Source organism: Dreissena polymorpha, chromosome 5 (genome assembly GCF_020536995.1).
Source record: "Dreissena polymorpha isolate Duluth1 chromosome 5, UMN_Dpol_1.0, whole genome shotgun sequence".
NCBI lineage: Eukaryota > Metazoa > Mollusca > Bivalvia > Myida > Dreissenidae > Dreissena > Dreissena polymorpha.
The window spans coordinates 76,465,141-76,478,353 of record NC_068359.1 but is presented as its reverse complement, the minus strand read 5'-3'; the positions used below and the strand labels follow the sequence as shown (position 1 = coordinate 76,478,353).

At 30.6% G+C, this 13,213-nt stretch overlaps 1 protein-coding gene across 1 annotated transcript in view; it reads right to left on the bottom strand.

Annotated features, from left to right (window-relative positions):
• Positions 1-12,546: 12,546 nt before the first annotated feature.
• Positions 12,547-13,213, bottom strand: part of LOC127831360 (uncharacterized) — a 39,971-nt gene continuing 39,304 nt past the window's right edge. Inside the window, exon 6 of the mRNA XM_052356330.1 lies at positions 12,547-13,064. Within this exon, the coding sequence (XP_052212290.1) occupies positions 12,864-13,064 (201 nt within the window). The 3' untranslated portion in view covers positions 12,547-12,863. The remainder of the gene's footprint in view (positions 13,065-13,213) is intronic.

Sequence of the window (13,213 nt, the reverse complement as noted above, 5' to 3'; positions counted from 1 at the left end):
TGTAAATTTATTTTTCGAATGTATTTACAAGACGAAAATACGAACATGTGTGTGATGTCTTTTGTTTGTTGTGAGGTCATAGCAAAAAAACACAAGATAAAATCAGTTTTAAAATTGTATTGTTTGAGTCATATACTCACGATTTAAATATTATGCGTGAACATAAACACAATATGAAACTAGTTGCGAGGACATAGTATTAAACTAATCGCCAGAAAATGTATCTGTTTTTAAAGGTAGTGAGGAAAATGACAATGTATTCAAATATTCACCACTTTAAAAATAAAAAGAGATTTGAGCACATTATGTAATAGCCAAAACATTTAGGAATTGATAAACACAGCAGCACGATAAAACAGCAAAAGAAACAAACACGTGTGAGATCATTCTTTGATAAACAATTATCACATAATTAATATCTAAACAATTAAGGGCTGATTTTGATTGAATTTTATTAGCTAAAACTTACAATTTATGCAAAATACTAGTAAAACTGATCAAACACGACAGAAAAAAACGGTGTAAATTGTGTTCACAGACGACAAAAAGCTGATGATTATAGTAAAAAAACGCAAAACAACAAGTGAAAATGATTAAAATAAAATTGAAATTCGTAGAAAACGAGATAAAAATGAATCAAAATCAAGACCATTCTTTAAAATTATACCAAAAGTGAGTTAAAAGTTAAGCAGATAGTGTTTGTAAAACAACCATATTTCTTATTAGCAGCGAGCCGGGGCAGGTATTAAAATAACATCGGATTGAACTCGTGGATTGTTTACGATATTTGAAACAATGGATTCTATTTATTGTTAAGATAACATCAGAAATGCAATATTTTGGTATAAAACTGCGCATTTTATCTGTACAGCATCATATATTAAACGAAACCCGCTTATGACCAATTGTGTTTATTGAAAATACATTATCATACGATTATCTTTATTGCTTCGGGATATGTTTAAACACGTCTCTTTGATAGTTTAAAATTATTTCTAAAACCCTTTCTGATAAATTTATGTTTTTTTCTTTCTTAAATGTTTTTCTTTAAAAAAAATAACAAATACATTTTAAAACCAGTGCTGATAAATTGAATTTTCAAAAATATTTTCTTATATAAAAATTATTTTGTATAGTGTTTTATTTAAATTTATTTCTAAATATAATTTTCCAAAAAAAAAGTTTGATTAACTTCATTCTATAGTTATTTCTTAATCTAATTTTCAAAAGAGTTTCATATATTTAAAAAAAAACATGTGGATAACTTTTCTAATTCAACTTATTAAAAAAAAGAAGATATATTTAAACTTTTTTCTTTGATTTTTAAATATACAAATTTTTAAAGCACATACTTTTTCTGTAAATCCTTTTCAGAACTTTTATTTTTAAATATTTTTCAATAACATTTTATTATAAAATAAATTTCTTTAACTTATTTTCAAAAACTTCTCCTAAAACATGGCTTCACCTCAGAAATATTTTCCTTTACTTTTTTGTGAAAATACTTTCCACAACGCAACTTTTTTTCTAAAAATATTTTTAATAACATTTCTTTAAAAAATTCACACTCAAATAAATTTCTTTCAATTATTTTCAAAAACTTTCTCCTAAAACATGGCTTCACCTCAGAAATATTTTCCTTTCAACTTTTTTTTGTGAAAATACTTTCGACAAACGCAACTTTTTTTTATAAATATTTTTTAATAACATTTCTTTAAAAAAAATCACACTGAAATAAATTTCTTAAACTTATTTTCAAATTAATTTTTCATAAACATTGGTTTTCTAAAAAAATGCACTCGAAAATAAAAGTCTTCAACTTATTTTCAAAAACATTCACATTGAAAATTAATTTTAACTTTTTTCTATTTAACTTTTCAAAAAAACATTTTCTTATTTCAAAAATATTTTGCATAGTGTTTTCATCTTAATTTTTTTCTAATATGATTTTCAAAAAATAGTTTGATTAAATTTTCATTCTAAAATTAATTTCTTCAATTTTTTTTTTCAAAACCAGTTTCTTATATTGAATATGTGCATAAGTTTTCATATTCAACTTATGGGAAAAAAAATTCTTAAATGTTTTCCGTTATAAAAATTTAAAAGCACGTACTTTTTGTAAAAATTCTTTTCACAACTTTTATTCATAAACTACTGCTTCAAAATATTTTTCATTAAACTTTTTCTATCAAATATTTTTATAAAACTTTTCACTCTTAAATAACTTTTGTGTTAATGCTTTCTAGATGTTTGGTTTTTGTTTTGCAAATCTTTTCTTTTTTCTTCTGTAAAAACTTTTAACAACTTTTTTATAACAGATTTTTCAATAAAATTTATAAAAAACTTTTAACACTGAAATTAAATTTCTTTAACATTGTTTTTCTAAACAACGTTTCATTCTTAAATAAATTTCTTTAACTTTAAAAAAACAAACATTCACCTTAAAATATTTTCTTTTCAACTTTTGAATAGTGTCTAAATAATTTTCTATAACTTTCTTTTTTAAACTACTGTTTAAAAAATATTTTCCTTAAAACTATTTCTTAGTCATAACATTTTTATAAAACTTCATTCTTAAAAAAGTTCTTTAACTTATTTTCAAAAACTTTCTCCTAAAACATCGCTTTTCTAAAAATAATTCTCTCGAAAATAAATTTCTTAATCTTAGTTTCAAAAACATTCTTTTAAAACATACACCTTAAAAAATATTTTTCCTTTCAACTTTTTTTATCTTTTTTACGTTTCAAATTCTTAAAATTATTTTCATATGTAAAATTATTTTCGTAAAATCATTTTGATTTAATGAGTTATTCTATTATTTTTTTAACATTTTATTAAAAACATTTTGCTTAAACTTTTTTATTCAGGTATTTTCAAATACACTTTTATCTAAATAATTTTCCTTTCAATGTTCTAATCTTGTTTCATCTTCATTTGATATAAAACTGTCAAAACAGTATAATTGTTAAGATATTAATTATGAGATAATTGTTTATTAATATATTGATCTCATATTTGTTTGTTCAAGTCCAAAGGATGTCGGTGATATTGATGCGGTCAAGTGTGTTTTTCAAAACGGGAATATAAAATTAAGTTTTTGTGTGTGTTAATTAGCAGTTAAATTATCGGATTATCTTACAAAGTGTTTGTTAATGTTATACTAACAGTTGGATATGAAGTATTGTGGAATTTACCATGCCAAAAATAAAACAAAGAAAGAAAAACTGCGGAATAGTAGTGGTAACAATTCTGATGGTCCGGATAGTAGTTTGAAGTGTAAGGTGACCACGACAAGAGGCCCGTCTGACGAATCGAGTGGTTATATTTCTGTGAGTAAGGTTTTGTGTAGAGCAAATGCATTGCTGTATGAGGACTGTGAATACCCTAATATTTCTAGTGCTTCTAGTGTTTATCTAAACAGTGCGGGCGGACAGGAAGAAGTATCCAAGATTGCCGAAGGAGGGCGGGAACCCACCAACCGGGACTTAATGAGTGCCCTTAAAGATAATATGAGGGGTATATCGGGCAGACTAGAGGCCATGGAACGGAAGTTATTGCCATCGAAGTACTGGAGAAGAAAGTGACGGACTTTGAGCGTGAATTCAAGAAGGTTTGGGTCGCTCTAGATGATTGGGCAAAAAGGACCGACGAAAAAGTGTCACGCCTGGAAGACAAGGTGGAAGCGGCGGATATTGGAGTCGGTCAGGTCAGCTCCCGCGTGCACGATCCGGAGCGTCAACGCCAGCAGCTCAGTGATGACGTGAACTATCTGAAGACGCAGTCGATGCGCAACAACCTCATCTTCTCTGGTATTCCGGAACACAACTCCACCGGAAGCGAGACCCAGGCAGTGACTGAGCGCAAGCTCCGTGATTTTTTGCATGAGAAGACGAAGATCGCCAGGGAGACAGTAGAGGCGCTACGCCTCGAGAGGGTGCACCGGATGCCGTCGCAGCCAGTCGCGGGGAGAGTGAGGAGCGTGGTTGCTCGTTTTGCTTTCTTTAAGGACAGAGAAACGGTAAAGCAAGCAGTGGCCGGAGCTGAAGGGGACACATTTTTATGTGATCGAACAGTTACCCCCGGAAGTCCAAGCCCCGAGGGCCAGACTTTTCCCTAAAGTGAAGGCTGCCAAGCGAGGAGGAAAGCGTGCATGGATATCTTACGACACGCTGTACGTTGACGGCAAACCCGTCAGGGACTAGGATTACGTTGGAGATGAACTTTCTATTTTATCCTGGAATATACATGGACTTAACAGCGACAAAAAATCATTGTAAATCTTTTGTTGATATTTTAGCCAAAAATGATATATGTTTTCTATATGAATCATGGTGTAATGTTTACAGTAATATTGAGCTTATTGGTTACATTTCACATAACTTTTACAGAAAATTTCAACATAAAAATGCTAGGCGTAGTAGTGGTAGTGTTATACTTTACTATACAGAATGTTTAAAAGATGGTATAGAAATTGTAAAAAATCACCTTGACTCTATTATTTGGGTTAGACTAGATCATGTATTTTTAACATAGAAAAAAGATGTATATTTGTGTGGTGCTTATATATGGGGCGATGACTTGCCCGTTTAGAATACATTTAATGTTGATCTGTTCAATATATTGGAAATCGATTTAAGCGTTTACGACAAATGTGGATCAGTGTATTTATGTGGTGATTTTAATAGTCGAGTTGGGCAAAAATGTGATTTTATCATCCATGACAAGTTTACCTGTATTGTTGACGATGTTGATTATAGCCCCGACTGTAGTTCTAGACGGGCCTCATTGGACCATACAGTTAACAGCCACGATGTTAAATTATTAGATTTGTGTAAAGCGACCGGTTTGCGTATTGTGAATGGGCGGTTAGCTAATACAAACCACCATACTTTTTTTTATCACATAACGGTTGTTCTGTAATTGGCCATTTACTGACATATGATCACGACATGTCACAGTTGAACAATTTTTATTATGATGGTTTAAATGAATGGAGCGATCATGCACCATTTCGCTTTACCTTGTGTTGTAATAATGTTACTACTACTATACTTGAACATGAAGAAATTAAGTTTGTTTAAGTGGGATGTCAATTTACGGGAGCATTTTCGCTCTGGTATTTATGATAATTTAGAAATTTTTAATGAAAATACAAAATACAGAATGTTTGAATAGAGAATCCGTAAATACTATGCTTAATAAGTTTACGGATACAGTGAGAAGTAAAGCAGATCCTGTGTTTGCCAAAACATGTCATTTTAAAAAAGATGTTCGTTTTAGTACGTCATCTGTACATGGAAATAATTGGTTTGATCCAGTTTGTAAAACAGCTCGCAATAGTTATTTGCATGCTCTTAGACTGTTCAATTAAGATAAGTCGCAAGAAAATCGTATATTGTTATGTGAACGTAAAAAGCATTATAAAGGTATTATTCGGAAAAAGAAAAACGCAAGTTACAAAAGAAAATGAATGAAATTGAGGATCTTAGAAGAAAAAAACCGAAAGATTTTGGAAACACTTTAGAACAAAAACTTAAAATAAATCTGGAAATATACCTTTAGATGCTTTTCGAGACTTTTTTAAGAACTTAGGGGCCATGTTTTTCATTGTGAAAATGATGAATCTGAGTTTTTTAATGAACATAATAATTTTGATTTGCCGAATAACGCTTATCCGGAGCTAGATAGACCTATCTCTGTGGAAGAAATTGTTAAAGCCGTTAATTTACTTAAGCGGAATAAAGCCCGTGGACTTGATAATTTGTTAAATGAATACTTTATAGAATCTATTGACATTTTAGCTTTGCCTTTGAGTAATATGTTCAATAATATAATATACTCTGGAGTGTTCCCCGAAGCGTGGACAGTCGGTATTATTGTTCCATTAAACAAAAAGGGCTCCGAATCAGATGTAAACAATTACAGAGGTATTACACTTGTAAGCTGTCTTTCTAAACTGTTTACCTCAGTCATTAATAAGAGAGCTGAAAATGTCTGCAATAAATATAACATTATTTCGGACGCCCAATTCGGATTTCGAAAAGGACGTTCAACTGTAGATGCAATATTTATACTTCAGTCATTAGTTCAGAACTATATGTTTGAAAATAAACGTTTGTATGTTATTTTTGACGATATGTTGAAATGTTTCGATTTTATTAATAGAAACGGTCTTTGGTTGAAAATGTTTAAATCGGGAATTCAGGGTAAAGTTTTACGAGTTGTAAGAGACATGTATAACAATGTTAAATCATGTGTTAAGTCATTTTTCTTCATTTTCTGATTATTTCTCATACTCAGCAGGCTTGCGTCAGGGGGAGGTAATGTCCCATTTACTATTTTCTCTCTTTGTTGAGGACTTGGAACTTTATCTCCAAGATGATATTAATGCAGGCATAAATTTAGATGATGTTATGATTTTATTACTTTTGTTTGCTGACGACATGGCTATTATAGGTAAAAATCCAACAGAAATTCAAAACCATTTAGACCATTTACACACTTACTGCAATAATTGGGGATTGCAGGTTAACATAAATAAGACCAAAATTACGGTTTTTCGTAAGCGAGGTGGATTACTGACCTCAGAGAAGTGGACCTACAATAGTCAGCCAATAGAAGTTGTTAATGATTTTAACTATTTAGGAGTTGTTCTAAATTATACTGGTAGTTTTATTCTTAATCAAGAATATTTAGTTGGTAACGGGCTTAAGGCCATGAATGTTTTACTTTGTAAATGTCAGGACTATGATTTGAAGCCTAGTACTCTTTATTAATTGTTTGATGCCTTTGTTGGCTCTATCATCAATTATGGAGCAGAAGTTTGGGGATATACTAAGTCAAAAGAATTAGAAAGGCTGCTTCTAAAATTCTTAAAACGTCTATTAAAAGTTAGACTTAATACATGTAATAATATGGTGTATGGCGAACTTGGGATATATCCGCTTTATATACATAGATACGTACGTATACTAAAATATTGGTTTAAGCTGCAGGCAAGCGACAACATTATTTTAAAATATGTACACAACGAAGCAATTAGATATTGTGAAAAGGGTTGCACAAATTGGGTATATAATGTTTAAAAAGATGTTAAATGATTATGGTTTTCCAGATGTATTCGAAAATGCGCATGCTTTTGATATGAAATCATTTTTGTTTGTATTTAAATGTAGAATTGTTGACTCTTTTAAACTTAAATGGTACAATGCTGTGAACGAAAGCTCTATGATGGATATGTATAGGAAATTTAAAGCCTCTCTAGTATATGAACCATATCTAAATATTCTACCTAAATCATTAAGAGCATATGTTAGTAAATTACGTTAATCTGTACACCCTTTGAGAATTCAAACGGGTAGATACGCTATAAATGTAGAGGAAAGATCTTTAAGACACTGCATTTTCTATGATTTAAATGACATTGAGGATGAATATCAGTTTGTTTGTGTATGCCCTATGTATAATGATTTTAGATTATTTTTAAATAAAAACCAACTATTATATCAAACCATCTGTTTATAAATATTTGAATTTTTTAAAAACGGTGGATAAAATGGAACTTATTAATCTGTCACCGTTTGTCAAAAACGCGCTATTTATACAATCAAGACTGATAAATGATATGTCATAATATATTCATCTTCTGTATACTTATGATGTATGTAATATATTTCCAACTGCTTTTGTAACGATCTTATTTTAAAAAACCACGAGTTTTGCTTTTTGTGTTATTTTTTGTACCTAACATATTTTTTCTGCTTATTTATTTTTTTGTACAAAATCACGTGACAATATATATGTGCGATTGTATATATATAGACGATGTACTTTGTATAAGTCTTGAATAAACAATGTGTCTGTCTGTCTGTCCAATTATTGTGAACTAGTCATGTATTTTCATCTAAATAGACAGCACGATAAGTTGCTTAGGATATTAATAATGTGATGATTGTTGATCAAATATTGATCTCACACGTGTTTGTTATATTTCATGTGCTAAATAACTGCATACATTGTCATTCGAGGTTTGTTTACGATATTTGAAACAATGGATTTTATTTAAATTTCAAATAAAGAAAATCAATGAATTGGTATAAAAGTGCGCTCTTCATCTGTACAAGCGTCATATCGGATTAACTCTTCAAAGTGTTAACATGGAAAATTTGGTTGAGGATTAAAAACCAAATACCCAGACAATGATGGAACATTAAAAAAGGAAATACGCTCTCTGAAAAGGAAATTGGATTTAAGTGATGAAAGCAATGAGCATAAACAACAAAAACAAGAATACATATGTCAGCAATGTAAACAAGAGTTTACCAAAAAACGGACTTTAATTCGACATGTGTTATCACATAACACGACTTTTAACTGCGATCAATGTGACTTTAAAACAAACAGAAAAGACAACCTGTTACAACATAACAAAAAGGGAAAACACAAGCATAAAAATTTACCTTCAATATCGTCTGAAAAAGCGTCATCATCATCAGCATCGTCTGGAAACGTGCCATCAGCAACAGCATCGTCTGGAAACGTGCTATCATCATCAATCAAAGATACATCTAGCGGAGCAAACGTCCATGTAGACCACAGTTATGCGACGTCTACAAGTACAAAAAATTTAAAAAGCGAGCATTCTTATTCCATGAAAAATGCGCTCAATGGATGCAAGACAGAACGTTATACCCACACCATAAAGAAAAATATGACTTATTAACATTTTTTTGCAAAAACAAAACAGGATGTTATTAATTTTTTGAATGCTCGATTAAATCAACAAGCTATAAAATGGTATCTTTCGGTTCAGGTGGATCTGGTAAAAAATACAATAGATGGAGAACAAGTTGAACAACATCCGCATTTTAGGAGTATAACCATTACAACATTACATAAAGAAACATTGAATGAGGACATACATGAAGCCTATCATACAATATTTAAGATGTTCGAAAAATACATGAAAGATGGCTCTGGGTGGATATTAAATAAAGTGATATCTTTGACAATTCACACTGTGAAATACAGACCAATAAAAGGTTCAATTGGGTAACTGTAAAGTATTCTAAATATTAAAAATTAAGATAAAAAATGTATGCCTATGTTTGTATTTATACAGCAAATGGTACGTGGAGCAAAAGTGAAGGTGTTGATATCAGTAGAGAGGACTTCGCAAATACATCCACCTTATTCGCCTTTCAAATAGAACCAATATTTTCAGAAAATGCATTATTTTTATCGCTTATGAAAACAGGACAATGTAAGACTCTATGTTCAGTTTAAACAAGCTTTTACTGAAACCATCGGTTGAATTGTATATAGCGAATCACCAGGCTTTTTTTAAATCAGCAAAGAACGCGATATAGTCATAGAATAATGATTTAAAATATGATGTTTTCAATGTTTATATTCAATATGTATCATTGTTCAGCGTTTTAAAATGTAAATATGTATAATGGTGTTGTTTCATAGACATTTCGTATCAACTTTGTAGTTGTATATTTACTTAAATGTGTGTGTGTATGTTAAAAAATAAAGTAGTCATAAATAAAATACTTTGTTGTTTTGTTATACGATCATTGACTATTAAGTTGTACAACTGTTCACATCAGATCACTTTTACCGTATGAAAGTCAAGCTACGTGTATTGTAGCAGGACCTAGTTTTTGCAAGAAATCTCCTGCAGCTGGTAAAATAGCATTGTAAAATCGATTGAACTCGTGAATTGTTTACGATATTTGAAACAATGGATTCTATTTATTGCTAAGATAACATCAGAAATTCAATATTTTGGTATAAAACTGCGCCCTTTATCTGAACAGCGTCATATAGTAAACGAAACCCGCCGATGACCAATTGTGTGTACAGCCTTAAAATTTAATCGGATATCACAGCTTTAAATTTATAACAATAACTATGAATATGAACGTAAATATCTGAATAAAAATAGGTTTTTAACAATAAACAAAAATAATTTTCCTCTTGGGTGTTTATATACTGCATCAATTTTGTTTTAATCTAGTATGTATATGCATTTTACTTATAGCTTAAGAGCAGAACAATCAACAAATATAGAATAAATTCAAAACATTATTCATAGGTTAATACAAACATATCAATCAACTTTAAAGTTGTAATGAGACCGGTAAACAATTAAAACTGGGGGCCATTGTTACAAGCTTAAGGACTAACCCGCTAATTATCAATTGTGTTTATCTTTATTGCTTCAGGATATGTTTCCTTTCATAGAAATCATTCTTTATGTCTAATTCATTTTTAAAAAGGCAACACAGAACTTTAAAAGTTTTAATCATTCCTTTACATTAAATTAAATAGAATGAATATTCATATAAGAAAAAAAATCCTGCTTGAACATACCAATGATTCTGAATTTAAACTAACATACACATGCTAGAAAATTAGTTATATTCAAAGTTTAAAATCCATATTTGTTTGATAAGTATTGAACATTTCCATCCCAATTTTTGCATCCTTTATAAAAAAAATCATCTTATGTTTGAAAGCTAAGAGCTTGTACTATGCTATTTTTTATTTATATGTTATACCACTATTTAAAATATTCGTACATATATTTACATTTAAAGGTTATCTGCCTAACTCTACATATATTGCAGTATTACGTTTGTATATTGTTACCTTAATAGGAAACAATCTTTTGCCAAAAATTGAACAAATACATTTGATATTTTGTAATTTATTAAAACTCCAATATTTTAGAGGCATAACATAAAACAGACTTAACAAAAAAATAAAACAACTGAACGAACTCATTTCGGCTTCAAATCATACTGCTGACATTCGTAAAGTAAACTCAATATAGCCTTTAGGGCTTTCCTGAGCAGATGTTATTGGTTTAAAGTGAAAGTAACATGGTCATTAATGGCGGTGTAAAGATAATTTAACTTATGGACCATTTCGATGTTGTGACCATAATATTGATCGGATTTTACCGTATTTACGAAAAACATCATCTCTGTGTTAAAAGTGTTCACATTTAGTCCCCAATAATTATAATACAGGTAATGTTTATCTAAATGATTCTGTATCTGTGATGGTGATTTACCATCATGACTTTCTCATTCGAAAATAACAATACAATTAGTATTGTGGAATCTCTATTTATTCCAGAAAGTGTTTTGTTCGCAAAATTAAAAATTGTCTACAGACTGTGAGAAATGTAATCAATGGTATTACCATCCTCTTTTGAGACCAATATTATAAATTTCCTATTCAGATAGGATGTACATGAGTAACAATTATTGTGCATATTATAATTATTCTAAATAATTTAATGTGCATACAAGATTTTTCATGCTAAGCCATAATTCTCTACGACATATGCGCCTTATATCAAAACATGTAAGCAGATTAACACAAATAACATGCAAACGTGTGTTTTCGTTTAAATAATGCCGCATAATCGACATCAATATATAAAAAAAATCACCGCTTAAACATGTTTATCTGAATCTCAAAACCTAAAATACTATAACAGGCAGCAAAATCAACGAGTAAAATAAGAATCCGAAATTCATGTTTACTTTTTACTTTTCAACGTTCATTAATTTTTCGTTGAAATTTAATGTGTCTGTCTTTTTATTTGTTGTTCATCATGTCGACAAAACGCCATTGAAATCAGGCTTATTCAAATTAAAACACTGTTTAGCATGAAAGTATTAATTTCCATCCATTATACACTCATGATCGAACCAATCAACATGTTTTATCTAACTGTAAACATTGAACGATACTTTTGAAAACAACGGGTCCCTAAAGTTTTGGATTGTATTTAACTTTCTACAGCAAATTTTAATGATAGTTTACTCGAACATTCAAATTGATATTTAACATAAGTGAGAGTATCGTAACTCGACTACTAAAAATTATAATATACATGTAATGTAAATTGCATTGGAAATGACCGCTCTTCAAATACGTTTTAGTGTACAGAGAATGCACACAAAGAAAGCGCCAAATCATGTAAAACGTTCTGTGCGCCTATTTTGTGGTTCAATACCGTTCGCTTTTCAAATACATTCAAAATTATACCGGGTTCGAAAAAAAGCGCCAAATCGATAGCGCTTCGATAATAGGGAATCGCTTCTAATACCAAAAGTCACGCATAACTCGCAGGTGAATTCACGCTCATTACACCGACAACAATAAACACGGATTTATTTCCATACCCCTAAGCGGATACATGCATAACAGGCACCAGGTGAAAACCAATAACTCACACCCTTGCACCTGGACTTCGACCGACTTGACCTCAATTTGACCTGCTCCTAAAGGCTCCAAACAAAATGGCCGCGAGATTTTTGTTTCTATACTATTGATATCTGCATGCGTATGTATGTATTATCATTCGTTTACACCTACAGATGAAAGGAGTGGAGCAAATTTTAGTTGGTCTTTGCTCACCAATGAGTTTTTATAACTTGCTCATGTACATTATTTTCACGTAATGTCACGAGCGTGTATAATAATTATATACGTGTGCATGATTAAAAAAATAAGTTATAATCATTTTAAATTGCGTTTATTAAAATAAATTAACATAAATAAGGATTTCATTGAATGCACAATTACTAGTACAATGTATAATCTTTCACAAAAGCAGACGATCCTGTTGGTGGTAACGGCTAACATAACAATTGTTCCAGAGCTGACTGTGTTTGAATGTCCAATTCGTGGATTTCGTTTAAACATATTGTGTTAAGAACAAGCTAGAGTTCGATGCGACTTACACTATTCCAACCATAAAAAAACTGATGAAAGCTTTCATTTTAAAGTTTAATTTTCTCATAATACAACCTCAATATGTTTTACCACGCCACAAATTATATTTCCGACATTCGTAGTACATTAATTTCGCCATCCACGTAAAAGCTTTCTTTCTTTCGCCTTTTGCTTTCACTCTCTGTTTTCGTGTTCGCTTTTTCGCTCGTGTTTTGACCTCTTTTGCGTCTTTTTCGCCCCTTTTCATCTTTGTTATCGGTGTCAGGGCGTTTGTCTTTAGTTGGATTGTTTATTTCACATGCCTCTAGGGCAAACATTATTCTTGTGTTTATCAGTTCATTTGTGACACTGTCCTTTTCCGGAAATCTATCAGATGGACTTTCTTCGTTTTTATTGTTACCATGATGTTGTACAACTACATCTTTCATCCCCTTAAATCGTTCAAATATTT